General features: G+C 43.0%; 1 protein-coding gene across 2 annotated transcripts in view; it reads left to right on the top strand.

Annotated features, from left to right (window-relative positions):
- The first annotated feature begins 3,376 nt into the window (after positions 1 to 3,376).
- The window catches only part of DENND5A (DENN domain containing 5A), a 118,659-nt gene continuing 107,071 nt past the window's right edge, over positions 3,377 to 14,964 (top strand). Inside the window, exon 1 of one of the 2 annotated variants that reach the window (XM_047070056.1) lies at positions 3,377 to 3,506. In XM_047070056.1, coding sequence (XP_046926012.1) covers positions 3,398 to 3,506 — 109 coding nt within the window. In that variant the 5' untranslated portion in view covers positions 3,377 to 3,397. The remainder of the gene's footprint in view (positions 3,507 to 14,964) is intronic. The other variant, XM_047070057.1, reaches the window with a different exon arrangement.

Raw genomic sequence — 14,964 nt, 5'->3', positions numbered from 1 at the left:
ATTTGTTAATATTATCTTTAGAAGATTTAAACTTTTGTTCATGACATTTATAACTTTTTAATACATCTCAAGTTGATTTTTGTTCTGGAGCTTTCCTCTACATGCTTGATTCAGAGATCCAGGCTCCTTCTGTCTTCTGTTTCACCTTTCCTTAGAACCTCAGAATTCTTCTAGCTGGTGAAAAGCCTACAAGAGAGACTGAAGCCTCATTTACTTCTTAAATACACTGACCCAGCAGTGACACACATAAATTCCTGCACATATTCCATTGGTAAGAACTAGTCACATGGCCACATCTAGATGCAGGTGGGACTGGGAAATGTTGCCATGAGCAGACAGTTGTTTCCTAGGGACAATGCCACACACTGTGTTAAGGGGAAACATGATTTTTTGAGCTACAAGGTAACTCCACAACTTTTACCGTCTTCTACCGCTCTTCCCACCCCAACCCTTCCCAGCCACCTTAGGCTTCTTATAGCTCCTTGCACACTCCAGGCACACTTCTGCCTCCTGCCCTTTCCTGGAATTACCTTCCCTTACATGTTCACTTGCTCTCTCTAATGTCCTTCATTATGAAATGGGTGCCCTGGAATGCCACTTATTAAGAATGTATTATGTCCCAGATATCTGAAATTCCTTTTTTCATTGATTTTTAAAAATTAATTTAATAATCTTCAAATCAATCTTGTGAAAAAGGTTAAGAATGATTATTCTTACTCCAGAGAGGTTAATTGATGTGCCTCAGTTCACACAGCTAGTAAAAGCAGGAGTGGGGATTTAAACATTAAATCTAAAGAACATCCAGCTTTGTTTTCTCTCTGACTCTCAATAGAAGCAATCACTCTGCCAAACATATTTCCTACTGGGAAGGAGATCACTTTACAATTGAGTATTCTGGGCCTCTGAGCAGTTACATTTCCCAAGGCAAATTAATACAGTTGGGGTTTTGTTTCGAATTTGTGTTTTATGAGTTGACTTGGTGTGAGAGATCTCCCAGCACCTGATTGCCTTGGATGCATTGGATAAAAAGTCTCTGGACTAGAGAGAGCACGCAAGCTGGGAAGGGGCAGAGAGAGAGGGAGACACAGAATCTGAAGCAGGCTCCAGGCTCTGAACTGTCAGCACAGAGCTTGACATGGGGCTCAAACTGACCAACTCACCAACTCCTAACCAACTGAACCATCCAGGAGCCCCAAAAGTCTCTGGACTTTTAAACTGAGGACATTTAAGCTTTTTTTCAAGTCTCTTTTTCCATATTGCCCTCAGTAATCATTTTAAGATGTCAGTCAGATCTTGTCATTCTTCAGCTTAAATTCCTCTAAGTTACCATTCCTCACACACACTTCACAGAGTAAATTCTCTAGCCTGGCATTTGAAGACTTTCCTGCTCTGTCCCTCTTCTCTTTCCCTGGTTTCATCCCCCTTTAATTCTCCATTTCCCATTAAAATGAATTACTTGCTGTTGCCTGAATGTACCATTTTAATCTGTGACTCCCTGTTGTTGCCCATGCTTCCTGAAACATCTTCTTTCTCTCCCTTTTTACCTGAGAAGTTCCTTTTGATCCTCTGGAACTCAGGTCACATTATACCTCCTTCTGGGAACCTTCCCTGACCATCTCCCAACCTGGGGAGATGCCCAGATGCCTTGTAATTATTTAGCTCCCTAATCCCCCTCTACTGTCTGTGTCTCCAACATACAGGATGGGGGAGGATTATTCATACCATCCTGAATAAACTTTGTGAAGCTACTTTCTCCTCCCCACTTTTTGTCCCCTCAGTTCAGCCAGGTTACATACAGGGAGGGGCAGGTGCTATGGTTCCCAGTGATGTTGGTTGTGACCTCCAGGCCACCCTCCCCAAGGGAACAAATGCTTGAGAGAAGTACCCAGGAGAGAACCCAGGAGAGAGCCCAGGGTTAGTCCTTGGGGAAACCAGCTGCCTTCCAGAGTTCTTAGTAGCAGCCTGCCAGATCAAACCTTTTGCTGGAATAATAATAATTTATAATAATTATGGAGTGCTTTTTATGTTCCAGGCACTATTATGACCATTTTACCTGTTTGCACATTTATCTTATGTAATCTTCACAAAAACATGATGGCTGGCACCTGGAGAGTGCCCAAGGTCACATAGTAAATGACAAAGTCAGGATTCAAATCTGAGCATTCTGTTTCTAGGGCCCATGGTGGTAACCAAGATACTATATTACCTTCCTGGCTTCTGATCTCCAGTTTCCTGCCTACCTTCTACGGGAACCAAATTAGAGGGTCCCAAGACAAGGAGCAAGAAGCAAGTTTCTCTCCTCCTCATCCCCCACTTTTTCTCAGGAGGACCAGCTCAGAGACGGATCTGAGATTTCTCATAAGTAGAAAGGGAGCTCCTAAGTGGCTGGGGCCTCTGGAGGCCCTAGGAGAGAGATGAGGACAGCCTGGTGCATGGGAAAAGGCCTGGCTGAGGTGGTGGGTGAGGGAGTTGGGAGCTGGCAGCGAGCCCAGGATTCTAGTCCGGGTTTTGTCTCTTAGACTCTACATAAAGTTGGGGGGAAGTCTTTGCTTCTTTCTGAACCTTAGTTTTCCCCATTTGTAAAACAAGGGTAAATACAGGACTGGCCGATCCATCTCCACCAAAAGAGGCGGCATCTTCAGCTCTCCTGCCCGAGGAAAGGGCAGGGCACGGAAGCCAGGGAGCAGGGGCAGGGAGAAGACGCTCTCTGGGGTCTAGGTCTAGTCTGGAGATGGGACCAGGTGGGGTGTTGAGCTCAGTCTTGCGACCCCATTCCTGTGACAGGGCCGGTTAAGGAGGAGACGTCTGGACCGCCAAGTAGGAGGAAGAGGTGGGGGGACAGAACGTGGGCCAGGCTCTCGGCTCTGCAGGATGCGCCCACTCATCCCTCACCTCCTTATCCTCTCAAAAGGAGTCGCAGCCTGTAGAAGGTAGCGGTTGCCGGCGACCCGGCAGTGGCCGGCGGCGCTGCGGCTGCCGCCTGGGAAGCTGCCGCCCTCCGGGCCCGAAGAGCATCACGTCATCCTTTCCGCCAGGCTCCCGCCCCCCTCCCCGACGGCGCCTGCGCAGGCGCGGCGGGAGGGGGTCGCGGTGGGGGCTCTCTCCTCAGCGCTTTCCGCCCTTCTCCAAGCTCGCTCGGGTCGCGGCGCTCTCGGCGGGCGGCAGCGGCGGCGGCGCAGAGAGGAAGGCGTCCAGGATGCGGCGCGGGGCGGCCCGGTGCCCCCCTGACCCGTCACGGCAGCCGCGGCGGCCGCGGGGACCGGGCCAGGGCCGGGGGCGGCGGCCCGAGCCGCGGTAGCGGCGGCGGCGGGAGGGGCAGCCTGAGGGCGGACGGGCGGGCGCCCTGGTGCGGGGGCTCCGCACTCCGCACGGCCCGGCCCGGCTCGGCCCCGGCGCCATGAGCGGCGGCGGCGGCGGAGGGGGCTCGGCGCCCAGTCGTTTCGCCGACTACTTTGTCATCTGCGGGCTGGACACCGAGACCGGGCTGGAGCCGGACGAGCTGTCGGGTGAGTGCGCGCGGAGCCCGGTGCTGCCTCCCTGCGCCCACTGCGGCCCGGGACCCTCGAGGAAACCTCCCCGCTTTGTCCCGGGATCTGGGCGAGGGCCGGTCCGCAGGACCCACTGCTGGCGCGGAGGAAGGGGGCATCGGGCTGGAGGTGGGGAAGCGAGGTTACAGGCTCTGAGCCGCGAGGTGTCCGAACGGCCCCAATGCTTCTCTGCGCGTTGTCCTGTAGTAGGGGACGAGGAGGAGAGGGAAGCGTTGTGTGATCTGTCTGGTGAAGGTAGAGTGACTTAGTACAAGATAAAGGTAAGCTTGTTCTCGAACACCCGTTAGGTTAGGGAAGAAGGTATTTCACGATTAGTGCAAGTAAGTTCTACCCAGACTTTTAAAAAAACCAAGGAGAGCAAAACAGAAACTTGGTGAGTTTTTCTGGCCCCTTCCCAAGAAGCCAGTTCCTCAAAACCAGCCCTGGGATGGGCCCCCTGTTTGATAGGACATGAAGTAAAGTTGAGCCATGAAGTGAAGTTGAGCCACACGAAGAAGGGTAAGAACTCTCTTAGTTCTAGAAGGTCCTGTACCCCGAGGCTGTGCCTCTTTTTATGAAAAGTAATTGGTGGCCTTTTATGAGATCAGTGTCATTTGTGAATAAAAGCGCAGCAACCTAGTGGGAGAGTCTGGGTTGGGTCGTTAGGCTTCTGAAGTCATCTTTCAAAGAGGAAGTGGTAGGGGAGCGAAGATGGGGCCCAGATCAGATTTGGAAAGAATTGCAGAAGAATGTCATAATTGTAAAATCCCCATGAATTCCACTGCACTGTCATTGGAGCCTTTGAATTGCAACAGTTTTGAAAAAGTTTTTGTCTGGAGTGTCCAGTTTGTAGGTGTCATGTGAGTGGAGGTTTGTTGTTGTCATCCTGACTTGAGAGGGGATACCCCTTTCCAGTGCTCTGTCATGATGTATTCACTTAAGTTTCCTGAAAGTGATTATGCTGTTGACTAATTTTACTTTGTTTCAGAGATAATGGGACAAGGTTGTTGGTTTATTTTTTAATTTTTTTAATTAAAAAAATTTTTTTTATGTTATTTATTTTTGAGAGAGACAGAATGTGAGCGGGGGAGGGGCAGAGAGCGAGGAAGACACAGAATCTGAAGCAGGCTCCAGGTTCTGAGCTGTAAGCACAGAGCCTGATGAGGGGCTCGAACTCACCAACAGTGAGATCATGACCTGAGCCAACGTTGGAGGCTCAACTGACTGAGCCACCCAGGCACCCGTTTGTTTATTTTTGTCACCAGAAAAATTTCCATGTTTCTTATGAAAAAAAAAAAAAAATTAGGTGCATACTTCAAGTGACAAAAATAGATCATCTTTTAAAAAACATGATAAATTGATGACTTTTATCAAGGTCAAAACAAATATTATTTTCTCAAATTTATAGCAGATGGAAAAGAATGTCATGAAGCAGTAATGCCATTAATACTAGGCCTTTTGTTGGGGTTGCTTTAGTGTTTCAAGTTCACTCTTTTAGGTCTTTAAATTCTTATAATAAAGATGCTAATTTTTCATCTCTGTTTCATATTTATTAAATTTTTGACTTTATGATGTAGTTGTTGGAATTCAGTTCATGATGTTGGAGTTGGGAGGGACCTCAGAGAGGAAAATGAGCCCCAGGAAGGACAGTAGAGCCTACATCCTGTTACTTAATTGGCTGACTTTTGGTTCATTGCTCCTTACACTAAGCTGCATCTCTGCCTGGCTGGGTCTTTAGAAAACGCAAACATGTTGAGAAAGAATAAAAATAACAAAGTTGTCCCCAGTGAAAGAAACTTTAAAGTGGTGGAATAAACAAGTGTTATTTTTATACTGTGCTTTTGAGTGTCTATTAAATTATATAGAAACTTGATTTTAGAAAATAAAGAGAATGGTTTGCAAATGATAAAGCATAAGAATGAAGCCAGGAAGTGATTTGTTAGAGCATGGATTTTGCGGTTAATCATTCCCCCTCTGCAATACATTGGCTATCTTGGTGACTAGCGGCAATTCAGGTAACTGCTGGCATCTTCATGTATAAAACAGGTAAAGTAAATAAAAAGCATCTCATCAAGTAGACCCTCAAAAACGTTACTTTTCTTTTAGCGAATATCTGTTAATTATCTGTTTTTTCAGCAAGCTAAAATTATATCCCTGTGAAAGCTTGGGAGAATAAAGAAAAGGCGATCAATTGTGTAAAATGTGTGAAGGAAGGGTATTTTTTTGTCTTTTTAAATGTGGTTGCAGTGGTGGAATGCCAAGACCATTTATTCAGTAGGTGGCCTTTGTTCGAATAGGCACTGATTGAAGGATTTCTTTTTTCCTTCATTTCATTTCTGGTGAGTTGGTAGGGGAATCTGGACGACCCAGAGGGAATCTGAATAAAATAAAACGGAATACAAATAGCTCTATGCAGGTCAGTATTGAGACTCTCCAGGGTGTATTTTCTCTCCTTAGCGAGCCTTATAGCTCCCAAACTGATGATGTCATAGTAAGTGAAACTATAGTAAATTGTGAACTGTACCCAGGTTCTTTAGGGAGGTATGAGGAGTCTATGTTCTCTCCAGACAAATTAAGTTCTATACCTCACATAGCTTCTATGCTTTTAAAAAAGTGAGTCCTGAACAAGCAAATCAAAGACATTCAGTGTTCCTTAGTTTTGTGGAGAAGGATTAAGATTCATTCTCTGGTTGCAACAATAAGCAGAGAGCTTAGATTCAATCTCTGGTTGCAACAATAACCATAGAGCTTGCTGCGTTGAATATAAACTCAAATCATTGGATTTTATAGGAGTCTCTCTCTGTCACCTCTTCCCCTTTTTTGCAGATTTAAGTATTTAGGCAAGTCATTTAGTTACTTGTTGTGCAGGGAACTGAGGAAGGTAAGAAAATTGTTTTCTTTCTGGTTAGTTGAAGTATTTTGGGTTGTGAAGAGAGGAAGGTAATCAATGAATGAATCCTAAGTCTAGCCAACTTTAGGAAATAGTATCTGCTTGTTGGCTTTTTGAGCTTGTCGGATAGATAAGCAAATCTGTAAGAATTGCTTTCAATCTACGTTTTCATTACTGTTGGCTCAGCCTGAGTGGGGAGGCAGATGGCAGTAGAGTCCATTCCCACTCTTATCCTTTGATGGATGGGTGTCCTGGGCATCTTTGTTTCTCCCTTTTCTTCTTATGGTCACCACCACTGACTGCAGGAGAAGGCTTACCATGAGATAGGATTCCTGAGTTTACGTTCCCTGTTTCTGAGTGAGAATTAAGATCCCAGAATACTTGCGACCTGTTTTTTACCTTTTTTAAGTTCCTCTGAACTACCTGTGCCCAGCGTTGAGATGTGAGTTTTCTTGGTTCTTGCATCCACTACTCCAGTTGTCCCAGGCTCTGAGCAAAGGACTTTGCCAAGAATTGAGGAGAAGGGCTTGGGAATATAGAAATGAGACTGGCCAGTATCCTGCCAAGAATTGAGGAGAAGGGCTTGGGAATATAGAAATGAGACTGGCCAGTGTCCTGTATGAGCCTATTTAGAACACTGAGAATACACTGAAATCATCTCTTAATGTCACCGTTTGAAGAAAGGAAAAAATGTTTACTGACTAGGAAGGTCAGAGGCCTGGTGAGATCATACTCCTCCTTAACCATATTGAGCAATGAATTTAGAACATTAAGACTCATGGCATGTCAAACATGGAAGCACTCTTCAAGAGATTATATAACCTTATGATTTTACAGATGAAGAAACTGAGGACCTGAGAAAGAGAATATTTTTCTCCCTTGCCACATTTCATTCTTCTTTTCTGCTACTTGAGTGATGCTTTGAAGCAGTCCATTGAGTAGAGGGGACAAATAAAAAGACAAGTAAAATATTTGTTTGGCAGGGGCAGGAGCAGACATTATGTCAGTTTTTCTAGTACAGGTTTCTGTTTCATTTTTTTTTTTTAATGTTTGTTTATTTTTGACAGAGAGAGAGAGACAGAGCATGAGTGGGGTAGGGGCAGAGAGAGAGGGAGACACAGAATCCGAAGCAGGCTCCAGGCTCTGAGCTGTCAGCACAGAGCCCGATGCGGGGCTCAAACTCACAGACCATGAGATCATGACCTGAGCTGAAGTCAGACGCTCAACCGACTGAGCCACCCAGGTGCCCTGGTTTCTGTTTTATGTTAAGAAAGAATACTGTGTGTGATTCTCATGAGAGATATCTTATTTTTTTTAGCTTTTTCTTTTCATATAATTTCACACTGAACATTCACATGAATAGTAGAAAGATCTTCAACATATCCTTTTTCCAGATTCACTGATTAACATTTTGCTCCATTTGTTTTGTTTTATCACTTGTATGCGTATGTTCTCTCTCCTTAACATATATATAAACAACTTCATTGAGATATAATTCATCTACCATATAATTCACTTATTTAAAGTGTACAACTCAGGGATCCCTGGCTGGCTCAGTTGGAAGTGCATGCAGCTCTTCATCTCTGGGTCGGGAGTTTGAGTTTCATGTTGGATGTAGAGATTACTTAAACTTAAAAAAAATATATATATATAATTGAGTAATTTTTTAGTATATTCACAGAGTTGCTCAATCATGAGTGTAGTCAGTTATTTATCACTGGTGCTCCTCCCCCCCCAAGACCCACACCCATTAACAGTCACTCCCCATTTCCTTCCAACTCTCTCTCAGCCCTAGCCAACCACTAATCTACTTTTGGTATCTATAGATTTGCCTATTCTGGACATTTCATATAAATGAAGTCATATATGGTCTTCTGTGACTGGCTTTTTTCATTTAGTACATTTTTAAGGTTAATCCATGTTGTAGCATGTATTGGTATGTTATTTCTTTTTATGGCTGAATAATATCCTGCTGTATGAATATACCATGTTCTATTTATCCATCAGTTGATGGACATTTGAGTTGTTTATAGTTTTTGATCACTATGAATAATGCTGCTGTGAACATTTGTATAAATTTTTTTTTAATTAATTTCAGTAGGGCCCACACCCAATGTGGGGCTTGAACTCACAACTCTGAGATCAAGAGTTATATGCTCTACCAACTAAGCCAGCCAAGTGCCCCACATTTGTGTACATGTTTTTGTGTGGACATATATTTGCATTTCTCTTGAGTATATACCTGGGAGTGGAATTGTTGGGTCATACGGCATCTGTTTAACCTTTTGAGAAATTGCCAGACTGTTTTCCAGACCAACTATACCAGTTTACATTCCCACTAGCAGTGTATGAAGATTCTACTTTCTCCATGTCTTCACCAACACTTATTATCTTTATTTTTGATTATGGGCATCCTGGTGGGTGTGAAGATACCTCATTGTAGTTTTGATTTACATATGCATGCTGGCTAAGAAGGATATCTTATATTTAAAAAAAAAAAAAAAAGGCTATTTCTTTCCAGAGATGAAGTGGCTGTAAAAAGTTTGATGAGCCAGGTTCAAACAGAGAGCCAATACGAGTTATTTATTTTTTATTTTTTTAATTTTTATTTATTTATTTATTTAAAAACCACCCAGAGGTATTTATTTATTTATTTTTAATGTTTATTTATTTTTGAGAGAGACAGAGACAGAATATGAGTGGGTCAGGAGCAGACAGAGAGGGAGACACAGAATCTGAAGCAGGCTCCAGGCTCTGAACTGTCAGCACAGAGCCCGACACGGGGCTTGAACTCACGAGCTGTGAGATCATGACCTGAGCCGAAGTCAGATGCTCAACCGTCTGAGCCACCCAGGCACCCCCGAGGTTTTTTTTTTTAAGGTTTATTTATTTTTGAAGGAAAGAGAGACAGAGCGTGAGCAGAGGAGAGGCAGAAAGAGAGGGAGACATAGAATCCAAAGCAGGTTCTAGGCTCTGAGCTGTCAGCACAGAGCCCATTGTGGGACTCACGAACCATGAGATCATGACCTGAGCCGAAGTCAGAAGCCTAACCGACTGAGCCACCCAGGTGCCTGCCTCAAACTAATTTTTATTTTATTTTTATTTTCCTCTACCAGTCTGTCAATTCTGTGCAGATTCTCTTATGGTCATTGTATAAAGGGTTCTCTGCTCTGAATCCCAGACTCCTAACTGAAGCAAAACTCAAATCCTGATACTTACCTTAGGCATCTTTGATAACTTACAGAGGTCAAGGTTGCTATAACAATAGATTTCCTAAGTTAGTCATGTATTTCCTTTTCTAAAGTAGAGTAAAGGAGAGGTCAAGAGAAGAGACCAACACACAGAAAGCAGAGCAGTCCAAGGCAGTTTAAAATTACATGCTAAATTTAGTTGTAGAGACTGTATATTTTTCTTTTAATTTTTTTTAATGTTTATTTATCTTTGACAGAGAGAGAGAGACAGAGCATGAGCAGGGGAGGGTCAGAGAGAGAGGGAGACACAGAATCTGAAACAGGCTCCAGGCTCTGAGCTGTCAGCACAGAGCCCGACGCGGGGCTCGAGCTCAACAAACCGCGAGATCATGACCTGAGCCAAAGTCGGAGGCTCAACCGACTGAGCCACCCAGGTGCCCCAAGACTGTATATTTTTAAACAGAACCTCACTTTGCACTCCCTCAGGTATGGAGGATCACACTGAAAGTAAGTGGATTTTGCTTGAATGGTACTGGAGCCTTGCTCTTCTCTTCTTAGAAGGAAATCCTGAGTCACAGTGTTTGGTGCTTAAACCAGATTCTCTTAGACTCTGCTTGGTCCTTTCTTCCTTCCTAGATTAGAAATAGTTTTCTTTGCCTAAGGCGTCCTTTGGCAACACCCATTTCCAGTTTTATGTCTTTTGTAAGCTTGTTTTCTGGCTGACTCTGGCAGACAGGAATTCTTGGACTTGGCTCCTTAATTCCCTGTTGCTATCCCTGGATATGAATTACTGTGAAGAGGTCTTAGAAGTCTCTCAGAAACCTAGGTACACATGAGGGAACCTGCTGGATATGGCATAGGATCCAGCAAAAGAGAGAAAGACTTACTTTTTAGAAGCTGGTAACTTCTTAGGGAATTTAGTGCTTACACATAGGCTTTTATTGTTAGATTTTAAGATGTAGTTCTCAAAAGTTAACTAAAAAAATTTTTTTAGTGTTTATTTTTGAGAGAGAGACAGCATGAGTGGGGAAGGGACAGAGAGAGAGGGAGACACAGAATGTGCAGCAGGCTCCAGGCTCCAAGTTGTCAGCACAGAGACTGACTTGGGCTCAAACCCACGAACTGTGAGATCATGACCTCAGCTGAAGTTGGATGCTCAACTGACTGAGACACCCAGGTGCCCCTAGTTCTCAAAAGTTACTAAGTGAGGCAGATATTGAACATATGTCTGTGTTCCAGATGTTCTGTGATGACTGATTTTAGTTTGGAGTATATGGAGTCCTGAACTGTAAATTTAGGAGTGACAGAGTCTTATTATGGTAGAAAATGAGAGCATATGCCAGCTTTCAAGCCATTTTCAGTATGCTCCCAGAGGTTCAGATATGACTCCATGAAGTAAGATGGAAACAGGTATAGGTATAGTTTAGATTATCAGGTTTCTCAGATATTATACTTAGGATATTTGCTTGATGGTGATCCATGGAATTTGTCATAGTTTCCTATTAAAGAGAGCCAGGTTAGTAATATTTTTTTGTTCATTAGTGTGATGGGTAAGTTGGGTCAGACTTTTGCTAGGCCATCTGTTATCTACTGTATGGGCTGAACTAACTGGGTTAGTCTATTTTTTTTTTTTAAGTTTATTTATTTATTTTGAGAGAGATAGAGCAAGCAGGGGAGGGGGAGAGGGAGAAGGAGAGGGAGAGAATCCCAAGCAGGTTCCACACCGCCAGTGCAGAGCCTGATATAGGGCTTGAGTTCATGAACCGACATTTTGACCTGAGCCAAAACCAAGAGTTGGATGCTTAACCAACTGAGCCACCAGGGACCGCTAGCTGAGTTAGTCTAAAACAGAGTTTCATGGAGTGCTGAGAGGCCTCAATAGGGAGAAGGTCTTTGGAGGTTCCTCTTGTTAAGCTTCATTCCTCTGTGAGTGTGGAATTCCTTGACTTCTAAACTATTTCTGGTTGGCACAACACACTAAAAAATGAGCATGCATTCATTAATATTGGTCATAGAATTTAAAAAGTCAGAGCTAGAAATCAGAGATAGTCTAGCCACCACTTGTGGCAGATGGTAATGATTAATATTTGCAAGTGACTTCATAGTTTTGCAGTGTACTTTTAAATAGGTTTTTAATTTTTTCAGCATCACTTGAAAAAAAAATTTTGGTCCATTGTTACCCAACAAGTTGGAAAGAACTATTAGAATCCAGGTCTTCTGTCTCCTGTCACACCATTGATGAGATTATTGTTTTGAGTCACAGATTTGGGAAAACTGAAGCAATGGCTTAATCATTGAATAGCAAGAGTTTTATATGATGTGACCTCTTTAATTCAGTCCCCAGCCCACATTGCAGTAGAGGAGCTCTGTCAGAAGAAGAATCAGGTCACTCATTTTCTGAATTGTAGTTAAGGCTGGTTGTTATATATATATATTTTTCAAGTCTACCCCACTCTTAATCAGTTCCGAAAATGTTTTTCATAGATCAAGTAGTTACCAAGGCTTTGTTTCTAAGAAGCTCCCTTTTTTCGTGTGGCTATTTCAGGATGTTTAATGCTTCTTTGTCTGAGGTTTCTTTTCTTTGAAAAAAAAAAAAAAGGTTTGCATCTGTTAGCCACAGAAATCCCTCAGTATAGGCTGCAGTTTGTATATTTTGTGGTTGTAGTTTGTGTGCTGGCTGTGACTTTTGGTTTACCACATTCATTCATACATTCATTCATTATTTATTTATTTATATTGTTTATTTTGTTGAGAGAGAGAGAGAGAGCGAGCACGGGAAAGGCAGAGAGAGGGAGACACAGAATCTGAAGCAGGCTCCAGGCTCTGAGCTGTCAGCACAGAGCCTGATGCCGGGCTCGAACCCATGAACTGTGAGATCATGACCTAAGCCAAAGTCTGATGTTTAACTGACTGAGCCACCCAAGTGCCCCCCACCCTGCTTTTTTTTAAGTTTATTTATTTTGAGAGAAACAGACACAGCATGGGTGGAGGAGGGGCAGAGAGAGAGGGAGAGAGAGAATCCCAAGCAGGCTCCGTGCTGCCAGGGCATAGCCTGATGTGGGGCTCAAACCCATGAACCGTGAGATCATGACCTGAGCTAAAACCAAGGGTTGGACACTTAACCAACTGAGCCACCCACATGCCCCGGTTTATCATATTCTGTATAATGAAAGAGTATGATGGGATACAACAAAGAAAGTTTCAGAATTCTTAAAGGCAGGAAGAGATGAGGAGATGATTTAGAAATAATAATCATAAGCCATGATTTATAACATAAGTGAATAAAACCAATTTATAACAAATTACATGCATTTTTATTATCATACTTTAGAATTACTTTCCAGGAATGTCAAAGGATTTGGTTCTTTTCCCCGTTGTGTTGTCTCTGATGCCCTTTTCCTCTTTTTGCTTTTGTACTTTTAAAATAATGGCCCCCCCCTTGGGGCGCCTGGGTGGCGCAGTCGGTTAAGCGTCCGACTTCAGCCAGGTCACGATCTCGCGGTCCGGGAGTTCGAGCCCCGCGTCGGGCTCTGGGCTGATGGCTCAGAGCCTGGAGCCTGTTTCCAATTCTGTGTCTCCCTCTCTCTCTGCCCCTCCCCCGTTCATGCTCTGTCTCTCTCTGTCCCAAAAATAAATAAACGTTGAAAAAAAAAAATTTAAAAAAAAAAAAATAAAATAAAATAATGGCCCCCCAACCCTGTTTTAGCCTAGTTGTGAAGATAGATATTATTGTTAGATTGTTGAAGGAAACTAGAGATTTTATTTTAGGTGAGTTAGGTGTCTCTTCTTGTTTTTCCCAAAGTCTTTATTTGGCAATGACCATTAAAAAATTTCTTCTTATTTTTTTTGCTGATTCTAAAAACTATAGGTCATTATAAAAATTAAAACATTACAGAGCAGTGTTATATTGGGGCACTGGGGTGGCTCAATTGGTTAAGCGTCAGACTTTTGCTTTTGGCTCAGGTCATAATCTTATAGTTTGTGAGTTCAAGCCCCATGTCACACTCTGCACTGATGGTGTGGATCCTGCTTGGGATTCTTCCTCTCTCTCTGTCCTTCCCCTGCTTGTGTTCTCTCTGTCTCTCAAAATAAATAAATAGAAATTAAAAAAAATAAACAAAATAAATAAACAAAACAAAATATTACAGAGCTATGTTACAAATTCCTTTTGTCTGAGAGTCAGCTAGACAAATTTCTTAGAAGACAGTGCTTATGCATAATAGTTGCTTGATAAAAGATTTGCTCTATTAATTATGAACTGATAGAGGCTGCCTATTCAGTTTTTTTTTTAATGTTTATTGATTTTTGAGAGCGAGAGAGTGATCATGAGCAGGGAAGGGGCAGAGAGAGAGGGAGACACAGAATCTGAAGGAGGCTTCAGGCTCTGAGCTGTCAGCACAGAGCCTGATGCTGGGCTCGAACCCACAAACCGTGAGATTGTGACCTGAGTAGAAGTCAGATGCTTAACTGACTGAACCACCAGGTGCCGCCTCTCCACTTTTTTCCTGATATAAAGCATAGGACTTAACTTTTAGCATTCAAGCCAAGCTTCCACAACTTTTCTAAGTGCTGAGTAAGTGAAGAAATGTGGAGGTCAGTAGAAGAGAGGAATAGTATTGATTGTTTTCCCATACTCAAAAAGTCCAGGGCCAAAGTCAGGTGTAGCAGTAAGATGGTGATGGAAGAGACATTTTGTACTGCATTCCAATTGTTTTTTTTTTTTTTTTTTTTTAATTTTTTTTTTTTTTAACGTTTATTTATTTTTGAGACAGAGAGAGACAGAGCATGAACAGGGGAGGGGCAGAGAGAGAGGGAGACACAGAATCGGAAACAGGCTCCAGGCTCTGAGCCGTCAGCACAGAGCCCGACGCGGGGCTCGAACTCACGGACCGTGAGATCATGACCTGAGCCGAAGTTGGACGCTTAACCGACTGCGCCACCCAGGCGCCCCTCCAATTGTTTTATAAATTTTAATTTATAAAGCTGAATTTTAGGGGCACTTGGGTGGCTCAGTTGGTTAAGTGTCTGACTTCAGCTTAGGTCATGATCTCATGGTTTGTGGTTCGAGCCCCATGTCAGAGTCTGCGTTGACAGCTTAGAGCCTGGAACTTGCTTTTGATTCTGTGTCTTCCTCTCTCTCTGCCCTTCCTCTGCTCACACTGTCTCTCTCTCAAAAAATAAACAAACATTAAAAAAAATTTCTTAAGCTAAATTTTATAATAGTTAAGATGAACCTGATTTTTTTTTTTTTTTTAAATGAATCTGGTTTTAATTTGTCTAACCAGTTCTTTTGACTTAGGATCACAATCTCTTGTTGGGGAAAACCAAAACAAATATCTAGAAATATCAACTGCTA

Source organism: Lynx rufus, unplaced genomic scaffold, assembly GCF_022079265.1.
Source record: "Lynx rufus isolate CCGP_SWC_20201006 ecotype Redwood Valley unplaced genomic scaffold, mLynRuf1.p SCAF_9, whole genome shotgun sequence".
NCBI lineage: Eukaryota > Metazoa > Chordata > Mammalia > Carnivora > Felidae > Lynx > Lynx rufus.
This window is presented reverse-complemented; position numbering and strand designations above follow the sequence as displayed.